The following is a 19,167-nucleotide window of genomic DNA, read 5'->3' on the forward strand; positions in this document are numbered from 1 at the left end:
ATGAAAAAAAAAATCTTAAGAACTAAAAAACATTCTCCCTCCAACAATCAGATTCAATTACTACTTAAAAACTGTGGCAAGGAAATAAGAAATAACAAACTTCACTGTAGATATTCAGAAGTGAAAAGAATAGTTTTTTTTTTTTTTGGCTAACTCAAAAATAAAATTAGTTATACATTTATAATCTTTGGTTTACTATAATCATAATAAAACTTCTGTGTATTCAATTATGATAAGCAAGTATCAATAGAATTTTCTTTATAAATCACAATTTTTAAAACAATACTATTATTTTCAGAATGTTAAAAAAAATCCATTTATGAAGGTAGACCACCCAATATAAATTAAATTGTAAAAAAGTCAAGATAAATGAGACTGATCACAGAACTAACAATACAATAACAAAACAATACAATAACAATAACTTATTTCCAACCTAAAGTCATAATATCATTACTATGGATTCAGTCCTCCAATATCTGTTTAGCTAAGTAATTTTCTCTGTAAAAGAAAAAATAACTAGTATTTTTTTCTGTATTCCTGACTGATACTCCATGTGATTTAAGATAATAATAACAGGGTCACCTGGGTGGCTCAGTCCGTTAAGCATCCAAGTTTGGCTCAGGCCATGATCTCGAGCCCTGCGTTGGGCTCTGTGCTGACAGCTCAGAGGCTGGAGCCTGCTTCCAATTCTCTGCCCCTCCCCTGCTAATGGTCTGTCTCTCTCTTTCTCTCAATAATAAATGTTAAAAAAACATTTTTTTTAAATAATAACAATAATCACAGCTACCATGTAATAAGTATTTACTAAATGCTAGTCACCATTTCACATATGATACTTCATTTAAGGTTTATAACAATTCTATTATCTTTGCATTCATAGCCCTGGGAGACAGCCCAACAATAAAACAGCCTCTGAAAATTCAATTACCTAAAGTCTTACTACCAATTTTACGGGGGAAAGGAAGGACTACCTGATTTCAAAGCCTGTGTCCTTTGTACAACTATATGCCACTTCTCTTAATTCATTAAAAATGTTACTCACCCAATTTATCCAGTATTAAAATTGTATTGACATTTTAAATTTATAACAGGAAAGGAATATAATGCCAATATTGACAGCAAAACTCAACACCTTAAGATAAACTTTTATGTAGCTGTAATTCATCATTTTGAGTAACATAACTAAATCATGGCATAGAAAGTAATTAAAATAACATTTTCCTTTGTGTGATATAAAAAACTTATTAAGACAGTTCTTTACTCCGTAATACAAAACAGACCAATTATTTCTGGATCAGTCTGTTTTTCAAAGCTTATTCTTTCAAACATAGAAACTAGTGAAAAATATTTTTCTAAATCAGTAAGTCATTCAATATATTAAATGTCTAATATTTTGAAATTAAATTTTCATCAAAGAATTCTTAGAAATCTAAAACAATATACAAACATTAACCTTTTTTAGTAGAGTAGCCATACGACTTATTATTTAAACCTATACACTTTTTGAAGAAGGGGCCCTACTGGTTATTATAATGGGACAACAGATTTAACCAGGACTGTCCCAATAACCAGGACAAGAGGACATCTTAACACCTTGTCCTCAGAGTCTTCTGCTATTCATCACACTCACAGGGCTCCTATAACTATTAAGTGGAAAGACACGCATGCCTACTATATAAGCCATTTGGCTACGTATTTATAGCAGCACAATATTAAACCATCTTTGCTAACTATCCATGTTTTAAAAGGCCACTAAAGTAATTCACATTAATATAAAACTTCAATAACTTCAACTATACCTCATTCTGAAGTTCATCACCACTTTTAACAGAAGCAAGCATATCATATAAGGTACAGCAAAGATCTTCTATTCTTGTGGCTTCAGCCATTTCATTTAAAGTTGCATTTAAGTACTTCTCAACTTCACACCACAAAAAGGAGTCGTTTGTTTTTTCCACAGGCTTGAGCTCTGGTGTAGACTGCTCCTGAAAATGTTCATTCAGAAACTTCTTATAATCAAGGCTTATAGTTTTCTGGGGTTCACCATTTATTGGCAGTTCGTCAAAGTGGTCCAAATCATGCATGTCAAATGAAAATGCTAAATTTTTACCAAATAAAACTCTATCACCATATTCTTCTTCTGTCATCTGGATAAGAGCAGTAAGATTGTCTTGACGAAAACGAGAAATAATTCGATTAGTAGCATTACAAGCTGCAGTGGCAGATGATGATGGAAAAGGACCAAACATCTGTTTGATAGCCTTTGTCTCCTTGTGACCGACAGAGTCCTTCAAGTGAAATGTCTTGAAGAGAAATGCAGCCGCACTTTCAATTGCTTCTTTACCATTATCTATTCCAACTATTGGAAAATGAAAGAAACAGTATTAGCTCAAATGAATCACAGTTCAAGTTACTGTCTTCAAAAAAACTACTACCAATATTCTTCTGGGTACTTCCAACAGTGAAAGTATACTGATAAAGATACCCAATTTAGGAGCAGAAAAATCCCTGTAAGTCTATTCCCAAATTCCCAAAGAAAAATATTAGGTCAATAAATCATTATCTGTAATCATTCTCCATCTAAAAAGGAGAAACCCGCTAGTAACAACTCTTTACCTCTTTCTGAAAACAACTTGAGGTGTTACGTAAAAACTTACTTAAAAGTGATTTTTTTGAACAGTTTTCATGGGTTAAATAAACCCAAATAAGGTTTAAAATACATCTGAATTATAGACTTTTGGAGCTAGAACAAAACGTCAGGAGATCTATAACTCCTTTCCAATTTGTACTGTGAATCTCAGATGGCAAGAAATAGATTTATATAGTTTTCACTCAAAAACATTTAATAATATCAAGGATGGACATAATAGAATCTTTTCAAATAAACTTAGCCAATATTACAAAACATTTTTAAAAAATCCATTGTTTAAAGGCCAGAAGTAAATTCCTTACCAAAGTAAGAGTAAGTAAAGGAGCTGCCACTATTTCTTTAAAGCATAAATTTCTCATCCCTGATTTTCCCAAATAAAAGAAGGAAAGAACCTATATTTGTGTCATAGAATTCAAAGAATAGCCTGAGAGCAGAAAAAAATAATTTTTTTTTAATTTTTTTTTTCAACGTTTATTTATTTTTGGGACAGAGAGAGACAGAGCATGAACGGGGGAGGGGCAGAGAGAGAGGGAGACACAGAATCAGAAACAGGCTCCAGGCTCTGAGCCATCAGCCCAGAGCCCGACGCGGGGCTCGAACTCACGGACCGCGAGATCGTGACCTGGCTGAAGTCGGACGCTTAACCGACTGCGCCACCCAGGCGCCCCAGAAAAAAATAATTTTAATCTTCAGAAGACCTCAAAGTCAGTGTGTCTGAGTTTAAGGAATAAAGTTAGTAATGTAATACTAGTATCTTCCTGAAAACATTGCTACAATCGTTATTGATCACAAATCTTAAGCAGTCTAGTACAGCTTGCTATTCAATCCAAACTTCTACACTTTGTTTTCAAGTCACCCCAGGAGCTGACTCCATCCTTTTTTCCCATCTTCACTCGCCATTATTCATTTCCAACTTCAGAATTTCTTAACATCCAAAAACCAGGACCTGTCCTATTCTATGCCTGTCTCCACACCTTTATGTAACCTTCCCCAAGGCCTCTAATTGTTGGAATTTTACCCATGTTTCAGAATCCAGCTTAACTGCCTCTTTCAAGGTGAGCATGAATATTGATACAGTGTTGTACTCTGTCACTGCTCATACCCCAAAACAGGTGTCTCAATACAAATTTGTTGAATTAACCTAAACCCAGGCCTCAGTGATATCAGGCTAGTGTTTTTAAACTATACCACACTGCCTCAGTAATGTATCTGATGCTTACACAGGTGTGTGGAAGACTAATAATTTAGGAGTGAAAGTAATTTTATAATGGCTATTATTTCTAATAGCAATTTTACATGGCTATTATTTCTGATTTCTTCAAGTATAAAGTCTACTTGTATGATTATAAAGAATTTACAAAACAGTATGGGACATATAATTAATCTTTTATTATTTAGGAAAATACATGACTAAAAACTTCTATAAATTAAATAATGCTTAAAATTAATTAATTGAATAACATTTATCTACATTTTACTTAGCCTGTACATGATGCTTAGAGAACTTGGGTTTTGAATCATTTAGGAATTGTGATAATTCTACAAATAATTCAACAGGGCTGGGACTACTGAGGTCTGAATAAAAATGAACTCTCATTTTCAAACTCACTTTATATCTAACATTGTAAACATGCATTCTTTTGTAAAAATATTTTGCACCTTGGGATTTTTCTTAAACTTACTAAGAACTTTTCCATTAAATTATCTCAATCTTTCCTAACAAAATTAGCTTCATCTTACAGATGCTAAAATGGAGACCCAGAGATAAATAATTTGGGAGAGAGCAAACAGGTATTACTTATTAAACAAGATTCAGAGCAGTCTTGTAACTCCTAAACAAAGTAGTTCTACTACACCACAATGACTCCCTATAAAGTCCCAGAAAGTAGATTTATCCCTAAGTCTCCTTTACTAAATAAATGATAAATCACTTTAGGAAATAAATAAATGAGAGAATAGTCTTTATTTCTTACCAAAAATGGAATTAATTTACATACATCTTACCAGAAAATAATCTTCATGGTATCAGAGAAAAGATAAGTTATGAGTCCACATTTGAAGAAAAAGAAAATAACTACAGGCTCTTAGAAATAAAGATCGAAAACAGTTTTTCAGGGTTTCAAATTTTTAAATGTGCATTGGTAATATCTATTTCCCCAAAACACACAGTCTTTAAAATATCTTTTTAATGTTTATTTTTGAGAGAGAGTGCGAGCAGGGGAAGTGCAGAGAGAGAGGGAGACACAGAATCCAAAGCAAGCTCCATGCTCTGAGCTGTCAGCACATAGCCTGACACCAGGCTCGAACATGATCATGGACCAGGAGATCACAACCTGAGCAGAAGTCAGACGCCCAACTGAGCCAACCAGGCGCCCCACTCTAAGTTAGATAATGTTGCTTCATAAACGTTAATACCCTTGCCTAACTATTCACTCTCCCGTACAACCTACTCCAGTGTATCTTTGAGTAAGACACATGTTCGCACCACCAAGTGGTTTCTAAAAAGTGAACCAGCACCGCGATATTCAGGAGTCTGGGAGTTTGTTTTGGAGAAACATTAGCAAACACCATTTATGGCTACTGTTGGCTTTCCAACGAAGAGAGTACTGCATTTTGAAAACGATGGACTTCTCTGGGGCACTAAAACACACAAGGCCAACTTTTCACCCTGCTACCTTGCAGCAACCGCGCACGCGTGTTTTCCGTGCCCAGGGACGCGACACGAATTCCAGCGCATACAGTCCGCACGTGATGACGTAGTCATCATAGGACGCTGGCCGTTGGCCGACCACCCGGATGAGAAGGTAGCTCAGGATTGGAGGAGAGAACTGTGGCCTCACGCTGGCAGCAACAAAGGAGCCACAATAGTTTACTAACACTTGCCCACCCATGAAGCCAGCACTCAGATCTTTTGGTGACTAAACTACATGAAAGGTATTTGAAAAACATGGAGAAAACATCTGAAGAAAGTGAATGCAGCTGGATGTCTGGCCTGTCACTGGTCTGGCAGGCCCCTCCACCCCTCAATAGAAATGGCGTTAGAAGGGAAACGGACAGGAAACCTAAGCGCTTCTCCATCAACTAGCTGAACCAGTGCACAAATAACTGCACCACATGGAGAGACCTCAGAAAACATGTGTGGTGCGCTTCTGGAGTGTAAACTTGTAAAAAGTAGTCCTTTTCTTACACCGTACTGAAAATTAAATTTGTTCACAAATAACCTCTTTATTTTTATGTACAGTGTAGTATCATATTTTATGTAATGTAAAACTGATAAACTTTTAAATGATTTCGTAGGCTAAAACTCTTGAACAGTTAACATTAGCTCCCAAATCTTCAAGTCTTTTCTGTTTTACACCACTGCCTGTCCTAATCTTTCTAGGCGGATGTTAATAAGTTTAGTTGTGTCAAGATAAAATATCAGTAAAGAATAAGATATACACTAAATAATCAACTCTCAAAAGCTTGAATGAAACTTAGTATCTCCAGACCTTTAAGAAAGCTAGTCGAGATACTCAACCATTTGAGTATAAAATGTTCTATCATAAAACACTAAACAAGATAGACTGTAAATCAGAAAACTGGCTCTATCACCTGGCACTTCAACACATTTAAAGAGATATGATGCTTAGAGGGTTATTAGAATACTCTATATTAGTAATAAATACTTGCCCTTCCTACTTCAGTTACATTGAGAGAAAATAAGATGTGAAATGTACAATAAACTGTAAAGATATAACTGGTAACTGATTAACAAAACAAATTTTTAAAATCAGAGTTGAGTGATGACTATAATCATAAGTCATTCTCAATACAAAATTTACTTCTAATACTAAATGCTTTTAATACTGAGAATTACAGGGTTGTAAATTATAACTTAACAAATAACCTACACCACAGTAGCTGGGGAATTCCTAAAACAGAATAAGAAATTTTAAAATTGAAAATTGAATAAAAATATCCATCAACTGCTTGCATTTCCATTTACAAGTTAACAAGTGAGTTCCTTGATCAGTTAAATCTTCAATGTTTAGCAGAAAATATTTTATAAATATCTTATATGTTTATATTTTAATATTGAAATGTTCAAAACAGTCAAATTTACTTTTTCATGTTATACAAAACTTTAAGTGTTCATTTTACTGAACACTTGATCTGCAATTGTAAATACCATAATATTATAACCCAGCATCAGTGTTACCTTAAGTTCATTCCATTTGTTATTATCAGCAACATAGCCCAGCTACTATAAACATGTTATATTTGCATGGAGATTAGCTAACTGATTTTTTAACTGGTAATTATGATAATTTTTTACAAATATGTAAAATATTTGTGCTATAAACTTTCCTAGGATAGCATCACATATAAAAAGGTACAAAAATAAGGATTCAACTTAATCATATACTATTACATTCCCCAATCACATCTCTCCCTTTACACATTCCCTTCCAGTCTCTGTTGGTGTGCTTTTTAACAAGCACAGTATCTAAAATTGTCTAAAATGAATCTTGCAAGTGTTTTCCTCATTTTACAGAGAAACTCAGATACATGAGATTAAATAACATACTAAGACTATAAGAGCAGGATCATTTGTTTTTGCATTATACCATCTTTCAAATTACCAAATTATCAAACAAATTTATAATAAATACAGATAACCATTTACCATATGCTTTTGGGGGAATAAATGGAACAATTTACGTGAGACAAATTTAAAATTGCCTAAGTAATACAATTTAATATAATGGATTTCATTTAAGAGTGTAACTACATCAAAGCACCTACAATAAAACCTCACATTAAGTAGGCACATATTCAAGAAATGTTCAATAACTTGAAGGACTTGCTTAAATGTTAAGATAAGTCTACACTTATATAGAAATCATTGCCTTCAGCGTGAGCAAATAAAGGAAAACAGAGAAACATACTTGGTAGAGAAAAAGAAGAGTACAAGAGACTAAAAATAGTCAATGCACTTCCCCATGTTTTAAAGTCAGCCATTTAATTTTGTGTTATTAATTACAAAATGTGAATACTTATCTTACAGTGTAGACTTCAAGTCAGCATCCAGCCACTATATTATCATTTCTAGTACTATAAAATCCTGCATCAAATTACAACTTGACTTCCCAAGCAACCAGGTAACATCAAAATCTCAAGTTCATATAAAATTGTCAATTTCATTTATAATAGTGAAACCATTATTTTGAGCATCACTAAGGAAATAAACTGTACCTTTGAGCAAATCACATACCTCCCTGAGATCTAACTGGCATTTTAAACTTTAACATCCAAGAGAAAAAATTAAAAAACAAAACAAACACACAAAAAACAGGTGCTGTAAAGTTTTTCTTCAGTTCTGTATCCATTTATCAGATGCTTAGTAATATATTTGACAATACTATAAAGAAAATCAACTGTACCTTAAATGCAGTGTAAATTACTTACAAATAGTAATTTGTAAATAAAGAATAATATACTGATAAACTTCATAAACTGTAAAAATTTGATCCTATTTCCAACTCTTGCCATTGCTACAATGTCCATTCAATTTATAGTTGTTCTGCCATATTCTCAAGTAATCTGAGCTTCCTGTTTATACAGTTGATACATTTGCAAAGTCATCTATGATGTCATTAAGTTATTCAGCTCTTCCATTTTGTAATTTCTGTGGCGAAACAGACATAAATATAACAACTCTGACCTGAACATTTACAACAAAATCTAAATCTGCCCCAACTGCCCTTCTCCATGAATCCCTTCCTGACTTACCCAAGCACTGTTCCTGCACTTTCTGTAACACCACATCACTGGGCACATACATCTGTCATAACATTTAACTACAAAGAACAACTATTTGTTTACCAATAGCTACTGGTACATGTAGGTTATAATAAAATTATTCACTGACAGATGTTTACCAAGCTTTACTTTAGACACTTTGCAGTCTTCCTTCACATCACAACTACACAAAAATAAGAATTACCATCACTGTTACAGACGAGGAAATAGGATTAGTGGTATTAATTAGCCACTCACCAACAAAGAACCGAATTTGTACATCTATTAACTCATAACTTCAAACCATCCTAAACTATAGGAAAATAATATTATGAAAACAAAACAAAAAATACTGAATCAAAATAGTTGTAAATATTCTAAACAACATTTTAACTGACTGGATCTATCCACATATCTTAAAAAAAAAAAAAAAAAAAAAAGAACTACAGGCAAGTAGTATTCAGAAATGCAAAGGGTGATCAATTATCAGAAAATCTAACAACATACTACTCTACTCTCAAAAAATTAAAGATGTCTAGCGCACAGATGTGATGGCTAGATGTGGAGCACGTGGTGAACAAAAGGCAACAAACATGAAGAAAAGATAAGCCATTAGCAGTCTTGGGCTCTACTATTACCAAGTTGCTGAATCCTACAGAGGGAGTTTGTGAGATAAAACATACACCCACTTGGTCTGTTACCACAGTAGGCTTTGATATCTGAGCTGAATATATTCCTAATACATATTTATGAATGTATAAATATGTAATAAAAATAGGCATGAGAATAAATACAAATTTATTTATTATATTTGTGATACTGGTTACCAAAGGCTGAGCAGTATTCACGAGTTCTGACCACATCCTTTTTATTTCTTAAAACAAACTGAAGACAGCCAAGTGTTAAGCTAAATCGTGAATACACAGGTATTTTGTTATGTTTTTATTTTTATCAGTCTGAAATATTTCAAGGAAAGTAAGATAAAAGCCATATTTTTATTGAATAAAACAAGAACATATACAGTACACATACAGCTCAAAGAATTATCACAAAATGAATGTACCTATGTAATTTGGAAAACTACTTCCAGAAAGAGATAATCAGCTCCCCAGAAACTTCGAAGTCCACCCCCAGTCATTACCTGCTTCCTCAAAAGTAGCCACTATCCTGACTTCTCAAACAGAGATTAATCGGGCCTAGTTTTCTCAACTTCATATAAACACAATTATCATCCTGTCCTTTTGTGTTTGGCTGCTTCCACTCAACACTGTAAGATTCATTTACAATGTTACATGTATAATTCTAGTTCCTTATTGGTACAAGGTAGTCTACATAATTTATCTATGTCCCACTATTTAACAGTAAACTGGGTTGTTTCCACTTTAAAGCTATTCTAAATAATGTTACCATAAATGCACTGGTCTTTTGTATATATGTGCAGGAACTGTTACTGGATATACTGGATATATGTATATTACTGGATGATATATATAGCAAAACTTAAAATTTCACTTGTCCAACAACAGCAGATATTGTTATTCAAAGCAGCCATACCAATTTAAACTCTACCCAGCAATACATGCAAATTCTTATTTCACATTCTTGAACCTGACCAACAATTGGTATGTATGTTGTTCTTTTAAATTTTAACCATTCTTATCAGTGCACACTTTAGTGGCATCTCTCTGATTACCAATAAGGGTGGACACCTTTTTATGTTTACTAGCCATTCAATTATCTTCTACATCTGCAAAGTGCTTGTTCAAGGCTCTTGCTCCTTTTTATATAGGATTACCTTTTCTTATTAATTTGTATAAGTTCATAATTAATGTAGATACAAACTCTCTTTGGGGTCATATATATTGAAGCTATATTCTCCTACTCTGTGACTTGCCTTTTTACTTTCAAAGAATAAAAAAATATGTTTTAATGTAATTCAATTTACCAGTCATTCCCTTTAGGAAGGCTTTCTGTTTACTACTTAATATAATTTTCCATAAAGATCATGAAGATATTCTTCTTTATCTTTAGAAGATTTATTGTTTTGAGCCTCATGTTTTATAAGCTGCTTAGAATTATCTGTACAGGTATAATTTTTTCATATGCATATACAGTTGACCCAGCACCATGTACTGAAAAAACAACCATGCTTCACTACTTAATGGTGTTCATGGTAAAGAAAGAGCCCTATATCTGTGGGTCAGTTTCTGGACTCTATTCCATCCCACTGGTCTATTTGCCTATCCTTAGACCAACATCTGTCTAGTTTACTAATCTTTATAATAAGTCCATTCTATTTTTCAAGGTTGACTTGGCCGCTTTTTGCCTCTGAATTTCCATATAATTTTCAGATTATCTTGTCAATTTCCACATACATATGCACATCCTCAAACACAAACCTGCAGAGATTTTGATTAGGATTGCACTGAATCTGGAGGTCATTTGAGTAAAAATGGCATCTTTATAATAATGAGTATTCCAATCCTTTGTATATTACTCCATTTATTTAGGTCTTCTTTAATTTTTCTCAATATTTCAGTTTCCCATGAGGAAATCTTGCACATCTTTTGTTAAATTTACTTCTAGATATTTGATGACTTTTAATGTTTTTGTAAATGGCATTTTAAAAAATTTGCTGCTAGTAAGAAGAAATAAAATTGATTTTTATATTGACCTTGCTAATAAATTCATTTTCTAAAGATAGAATTATGTGAATAATGGCAATTTTTATCAATCTTTATACTCTTTCTTGCCTTATTAGCAAGGACCTTCAGTACAATGAGAAAAACAAATGGTGATTGGCATTGTTATTTCATTTCCTGTTTTAAGGGAGAAGCTTTTTTAACAATGCATCATTGCATAAGATGTTTGATCTAGGCTTTTTAAATGTATATTATTTATCAAGTTAAGAAAGTTCTATTACTAGTTGCTAAGAATTCTTATAATTGCATTTTAGATATTAAAAAGTTTTTCTTCATCTACTAAATAATGTGATTTTTAAGCCTTTATTACATGAATCACACCACATGTCACTATTTATTAATCCATTAAGTAATATTTTGTGCACTCATGTGCATTCGTGTTCTCTCTCAACACACATTTCATATGTATTTTTTTTTTTTTATTGATCCATTTGCCAGTACATAGCAGTCTTCTTGACATTTCACTATAAACATTGCAGTATGCATCTCCTGAGATTTAGGATATCCTGACTCACCTCAGATCTAATCTCACCTAATGATACCAGACTACATATTCAAATTTCTACAATGGTCCCCAAAATGTCTTTATTACTTTTTTCTGACTCAGGATTCATCAATGACAGTACATTACATTTAATTATTATATGCCTGTAACCTTCTTTAATCTACAATAATAACCTCATGTCTCTTTAAATGACATTATATGACACTCTCCAGTCAAGCTATCAAGGCATACAAACTTCTTTATATGCAGGTTTTTAATTACAGATTCAATTTCTTTAAGTCAAATATTCAGATTTTCTATTTTCTCTTTTGGCCATTTTAATCATCTTTGTCATCTTAGTCCTTTAAATCTGTCAAAAGTTCTTCTCATCTTCTCATTCTCCTCTTCTCCATCCAGCTTCCTCTTCTGGAATGGACAGTCACCTCTAGGAAAAAGTGGCCCAAATGCCAGGATCACATTTTCTGAGTTTATGTCTGCTTCCAGATCTTGATCCCATTCTTCTTGCTTTGGTAGACTCTGATGTAGTTAAACAAATTTTATATTTTACAGTTTTTCTAATATTTTCAGCAGAGAGCTGTTCCCAATTATCCTATTAGCCAATTTATGGGACATGGAGCTCCAAACTTTTTTGAAATTTGCAATTTTCAAGATAGCTACTTTTCATAAATACTCCAGAAAAATCTCCTGCCACATCCAATACACAACAGCCCTTTATTATTCTAAATGCAAAGCCTTAGTTATATAGACAGAATATCTAGACATTGCTAACACCTAATGTCTGCTGAGACCCCCCCCTTTCCAGTCACTGCCTTATAAACTGCTTTCTACCCTCAGTTTTGATTCCTCACTTCTTTATAGTAAAATCTTATTTCTTTTACAACTCAAAAAATGTAATGTATTACCAATTTCCCTAAACCACACTTTGCAAGTTGCTCCTGTCCAACATACATTTTGATTCATACTTTTCTTAAAGACAAAGTTATTAACGATAAAAACATCAAAACCCAAATAAAGCAGGGATTATAAATCAGAGAAGTCAAAACAAACAGGTCTGTCTATGGTGAAACAATGTGAATACTGAAAAAAACTAGTTCAGTTCTGGCTGAGTCCTAATCTGTATTCAGAACAGAGTAAAAGCATTAGATCATTCTGTTCTTGCTCTGGGAGAGATTAAGTTACATAGCTGAGTAGGGAAGTGATGGGTCTTTCTAATTACCTTCCCTACATTCTTGACCCCCAATTCTAGTTTCTCTAACTACACTGTGGAAGGCTTATAAGCCTCCTGGAATGAGAATTTAAAACTCTAAGTAACAGATACACATGCCTAATACATGATGCATTTTATCGATTGACACTCTCAATCCTGACCTCTTTATTTTAAAAAATGTTTGTACTTAGAGCACATAAAATATATTGACAAAAGTTTCACCACCAACAGAACATAGGTTAATATGACTATGCTTATCCTTCAAAATCCATGGAGGAGATTGCTATGTCTACAATGAGTACTTAAATTAAGGTTAAGGGCCATAATTTATAATGTTTTCTCTCTAAAGCTAAGTTTATCATTAAAATAATATTGAAGGGAGAATAAAATTGTAAAATGGTATAGGAATATATTAAATGTAAATCTGAGAGAAAAAAATACTTCAAAATAACCAAAAAAAAAAAAAAAAAAAAGAAGCTGCTACTGGTAAGACACTGTCCATTGTCAAGAGCAGAAGTACTAAAGACCACAAAGTACTATTAGTTGAATTCTCAATACTTCTCTTATTTATTGATCATCATCTGTATATATCCACTCCACCATAGTAGGTGCTAGTATCCCATACTATAAAAAAGTATGGAATAGATGATAGTCTAATGGAACACTATCTACTAAGATTAGAAAGGATAACAGAGGACATGAATGAAACCTAAGCCATTTCGTAGGAGATGAGGAACATCTGACCAGGTGAACACAAGGGGAAAGTTATTTTAACATATAAAAGACAGAAAAAAACAGCAAGCACTGTTCAGGAACTTAAGTCAACATTGCATATGTTAGTAGTAGAGGTTACATTTGGTAGAAAGGCAAGGAAATGAATGAAAAGGCAAATTGTTTCAATTCATAAAGAAACTTTTATTATGTCCATTCAAATGAATTTGGTCTAAAGAGTAATATGAAAATAAAAAATGAGCATTGCTTTTTACAAAGATAAGTGTAGTAAGAGTAAAGAAGTTGAGTAAGAAAGGAAAGCTGAGGCAATAGGCTTCTGCAGTAAATTAGAAGAGATGACAAAAGCCTAAACTAAAGCAATGATAAACAATGTAGAAAGAGTGCATTTAAGAATAGCTGAAGGAATCTACCCCTGAAATCATTGTTGCACTATATGCTAACTTGAATGTAAATTTTTAAAAGTCTTTAAAAATTAAAATTAAAAAAAACATGTAAAATACCATATTAAAAAAAAAAAAGAATAGCTGAAAAGTTGGCTTAACAGTACATGACCTCTGACTACAAGAAAAGGAAAGAATCTAGTATTTCCATCATGTTTCTACTTCAGGGTCTAGTCTATCTTCACCATGACTCAACCATGGGATTCAGTTAACCTTCACAGGTCTAGCACTTTACATACAAAATAAAGAGACTGGACCAGATGTTCTCTGATGTTCCTTACCAGCTTAAAATACCCATTACAATGACTAGTCGATATCATAGTCTTAAACAAGTGCCTTATACTATTATGTTCAATTGAAATAGGAGTGATTATTTTTTCTTTATTCTTTGCTCTCTTGAATACAATTATACCAAATTACCTGTGTTAAAAAGCAATATAAAAAAATCACAAAAACATTTTTCCCATGAGACTAATCTTTTCAAAGTTGCTAATGTTAATTAGGCTTCCAGTATCAGCAGTATTTTTATTCAGAAAGAGTGGCTGATTACTAGTCAACTATTAGTTTCGCTAAAGCTAATACTTATTCAACTTAAACATAGCATTTAAAAGTAGACACAACAGAGCATTTGCCTAAATCCAACCCTAAGGTTTTCTCTGTCATGAAAATATTCTTTTGAGATACTGTATCTCAAAATAATCAATTCCTTAAACACATCAATCAATAGATTAGTCCCTGAGTATGTATCAGAAAGTTTTGCCAACAGGTAAAACTCCTAGGATTACATTTGATGACTGATATGTAAAACAATGATTTTTGACTTGTCAGAGATACTCAGGGAAGAAATCTAAATGGAAACCTATTTTTAAAAGATCTTAATTTCCAGGGTGCCAGGGTGGCTCAGTATGCTGATTTCGGTTCAGGTCAAGGTCATGGGATAGAACCCCATGTTGGGCTCTGTGCTGAGCATGGAACCTGCTTAAGATTCATTCATTCATTCATTCTCTCTCTCTCCCTCTCTCTCTCTCTCTCTCTCTCTCCCCCCCCATCCCTCTCCCCTGCCCACACTCTCTAAAATAAATTAATTAAATAAATCTTTTAAAAAAAAATCTTACTTTCCATATTATTTAAATAAATAATTTAGCCATGGTACTGGATAAACTCAATATTTTAACTGTTTTTGCTGAGTGTTTTATTTTTTCAAAAATGTTTTTGTAAGTTTTATTTATTTAGAGAGAGAGGGAGGGAGGGAGAGCATGCACAAGTGGAGGAGGGGCAGAGAGGAGAGACAGAATCCCAAGCAGACTCTGCTGATGGCCATCAACACAGAGTCCAATGAAGGGCTCAAAGTCACAAACTGTGAGATCATGACTTGAGCCAAGATCAAGAGTTGGATGCTTAACTGACTGTGGCACCCAGACACCCCAGTATTTTGAGTCTTTTTTACAACTGAACCAAAGACGAGGAAAGACACTCTTCTACAGCTTTTGAAAAGTTCTTTAGTCAGACCACCCCCTCTCCACAATGGCCCTAACATCTCAGAAATGAAAATATCCTAAAATAGGAAGTCCCAAAGGGTTAAGACCCTGGTCAAGTTGATCTAGGTAAACTGAAGACTCTGCATTTTTGCCTCAATTTTCCAATGAATTTTAACTGCCTCTTTATTTTTAAAATATAAAGTATGATTCTATGCCAAATGCTATCACAAATCTCATCAAAGTATGCTTTATTTCCCCTAGGCTTAAACAACAACAACAAAAAAATCCTTTACTTATTAAAGCCCTTGAACTTCAGTAGATAATCTAACTATAAAAATATACATGACATTCATTTTGTACATTCACAACTTAAAACAATGACGTTAAATTTTATGTTATATTACAAACCAATGACAAATAATACATCAAAATGTGCTATCTATGAAGAACAAATTTTAAAATTTGATGATCATAAATAAGTCAAGTATATGAGATCTAACAGAAACACCCTCCCCAAAGTTGGTGTAGGCCAGAAAACTGCCAACCAGCATATGATAAAGAATCTAAATTTTCCTCTACCAAAAAACCATCTATGAAAACCTCTTCATTTATTTATCAAGTGAATTTTAAGACCCTAAAACACACAAAGCATTATTCTAAGCACCAAGGATGAAGTGTTGAACAAGAAAAGTAAGATCCTATTCTTATGAAACTTACATCCTAGTAGCAAAACACAGGCAATAAACAAACAAGGAACATATCAGATAATGATAAATGTTATGGAGAAAATGTTACTGAGGTTATATGATAAAGAGTGACTGAGTAACAACTTGAGATTGGATGGTCAGCTAGGGCCTCATTAAAGACATAAGTTTTTAGTGGAGTTCAAAATAACAAGAAAAGATCTAACCACTCTAAGAGTAGGCTAAAAGAACATTCTCAACACAGGGAATAACATGTATAAAGACAGTAAAACAGGCACCAACTTGGACTGAAGAAGTGAGAAAAGGCCAGTGTCTAATGAAGCATAATTAGTGAGGACAAGGATGACTCAAGGTCAGAGAGAAAGGTGGAGGCCAGATCTCACAGGGCCAGAGTATCAGCATGAACTTTCTGGGTACAAACCTAAATTTAGAACTACAGTAGAGTTAACTATGCTTTTTAATTATCAGAGTCTAGAATGAGAGGATGAATTCCAATGAACAAACTCAGATGTTTTAACAAAGAATCATTTGTTTATTTTTTTTTAACCTTGGAAAAGTAACCTATATTAATATATAGTATTAAAATCTCTAATTATAATTTCCTTCAAATACAATCAATTGATGAGAATATTAGTGTACAAGAGGAATAGAAGCAAAGTTTAGCTTCAGTGCTGCCCCTCACTATGTGTTGATGGGCATCTATAATTGATGCTACATGGTTTTTAAGGTTCTTTCAAGCTACGTTAAAATTTTCATTTACCCTCTCCTTACCTGAAACATAATTGTGGTTTTCAAACTCTAAATTCCTATGAACCTGTCATGTTTGATTGTACACTAATTATTAATTTAATTCTGCTTCTACGACTCTATCCCAAGCTCTGAGATATATAAGAGTATCTTTCATAATTATAAATACTTGTCTGTAAACTTTAGCCTTTCGCCATATGGCATACAGTTTAAAAGGAACCTATTTTTGAACCTTACCGGTTCTATAAAACAAAATGAAACGAAACAAAACAAAACAAAACTATACCTATTTGTTTTGCAGCCTGCAATATATCTTTTAAGTCTTCATTTACACTTTGCATTTCACTCTTCTCCAGTTTTTCATTCAAAAATTTTACTATCTTCTTCCATGTAACATCCAAGTCTACAATTTGTTCATGAAGTTTAGACCGCTTTACCTGAAACAGCATAATACAGAGACACTGGTCAAAGGTTTCCTCAAAGCCATCACTTATTGCATATATTTTGCATTATATTATACAACCTGGCACTACCAAGAATTCAAAATTGCTTTTTAACTAAGCTCCGAGAAGGAGCTTTATTTAAATGTGATCTTTAAAAAAATCACATTTTAAAAGGTATGTTTTTTAAATATCACATTTTAAAAGATATGTTTAATAAAAATTTATTTTTTATAGTTTTAATCACATGAATATTCGTTATGTAATTATTTTTATACAGCAAAGTAAACAAAGCAAAAAGCCCAACATCCAGAGGAACCTGGCTGCCTCAGTCAAAAGCGCATCGACTCCTGATCTGAGAGTCATGAGTTCAAGCCCCACATTGGGCTTGGAGACTACTTTGGAGGAAAAAAAAAAAAAAAAAAAAGATGAAAAAGTCCAATATTCAGATAATAACATTTGGTAATATCCCACATGCCTCTTTTCCATTTTTCTGCTTGTTTTTACCACAGCTTGGACCATACTGCACATAACTAGATTCCAAATATGGGTTTACTATATTCAAATTAGTACTGTTTTCCTAAGTATGATCCTAAAACAGTTGTGCATCCAGAAGATTCTTTTTTTTAATAAATTTTTTTTAAGTCTATTCATTTATTTATTTGGAGAGAGTGCATGTCAGTGGGGGAGGGGCAGAGAGAAAGGGAGAAAGAATTACAAGCAGGCTCCACACTGTCAGCATGGGGCCGGACATAGGGCCCAAACCCATGAACCACAAGATCATGACCTGAGCCAGAACCAAGAGCTGGACGCCCAACCGACTGACTCACCCAGGAACCCCACTGAGGAGATTCTTATCTATACATACTTTTATTCTTAAGACTATAAATCTTTCCATTCTTAAGAACTGCCATATAAAGCAATACAAATTTCACTTTATACCAGTGGCCTCGACCCAAGGATTAAACCTCATGAAGACCTCTGACCAAATGAAAAAGTAGTGGGTCAGACAGAAAACTGTAATTTTCATTTTGGTTGTACTAATGATATTGCATAATTCGTTTTTACTTCCCTGCCTCAGTTTTCCAATTTAAAATGTTAATTTATGCTAATTAATCTGGGTTTAGGGGGAATAAAATGGAGAAACATAGAAATAAGACTGGCCACAAAGGTGCCTGGCTGTTTTAGCAAGAAGAGCATGCAATTCTGATCTTAGGGTCATGAGTGTGAGCCTGACCCTGGGTGTGGCGATTATGAAAATAAATAAACTTAAAAAAAAAAAAAAAAAAAAGATTGGCCATAAATTGAATTAAGTTGTTTCAATGGGTCATAGGTATACAAGAGTTCATCTTATTTTTCCCTTTCTTTTGTATTGTTGGATATATCCCAAGATAAAAAGTTATATTAAAATGAGTTTCATTAGATCTGTCACTTTTTTCCCTCAGGAAAAAAAGTGTTTAAAAGACTACAAGAATAAATGAATGACATGGAATTGCATGTGGTCCTCATACATTTTCAGATTTTAAAATCTTGTTGTTATCTCTAATATAAAGTAACTTGTAAAAAGAGCCTTGATTAGGTGAGGTGAGAAAACAATAAGTTTAAGACAGTAATATTAACTAATTGTATAGACTATAGCCTTATTTTAATTGCCATAGAAATGCAAAACAGCTCCCATTGTAAAGAAGGTCAACTGTTCTCTGTAGTAAAACTGTATCACTGCTAGAGGAAAAATCTACCTAGACTGTTAACAAATCTTCTCTTCCTAGTATCAA

At 33.2% G+C, this 19,167-nt stretch overlaps 1 protein-coding gene across 4 annotated transcripts in view; it reads right to left on the reverse strand.

Moving 5' to 3' along the window:
- The window catches only part of ASCC3 (activating signal cointegrator 1 complex subunit 3), a 361,492-nt gene that overhangs the window by 321,669 nt on the left and 20,656 nt on the right, over positions 1-19,167 (reverse strand). For all 4 annotated transcript variants that reach the window (XM_019831019.3, XM_011282448.4, XM_019831018.3 and 1 more), the window contains exons 3-4: positions 17,239-17,389; positions 1,803-2,362 (exon numbers count right to left, since the gene is read on the reverse strand). In XM_019831019.3, the coding sequence (XP_019686578.2) occupies positions 1,803-2,362; positions 17,239-17,389 (711 nt within the window). The remainder of the gene's footprint in view (positions 1-1,802; positions 2,363-17,238; positions 17,390-19,167) is intronic.

The sequence above is a fragment of the Felis catus genome, chromosome B2, assembly GCF_018350175.1.
Source record: "Felis catus isolate Fca126 chromosome B2, F.catus_Fca126_mat1.0, whole genome shotgun sequence".
NCBI classification, from domain to species: Eukaryota; Metazoa; Chordata; class Mammalia; order Carnivora; family Felidae; genus Felis; species Felis catus.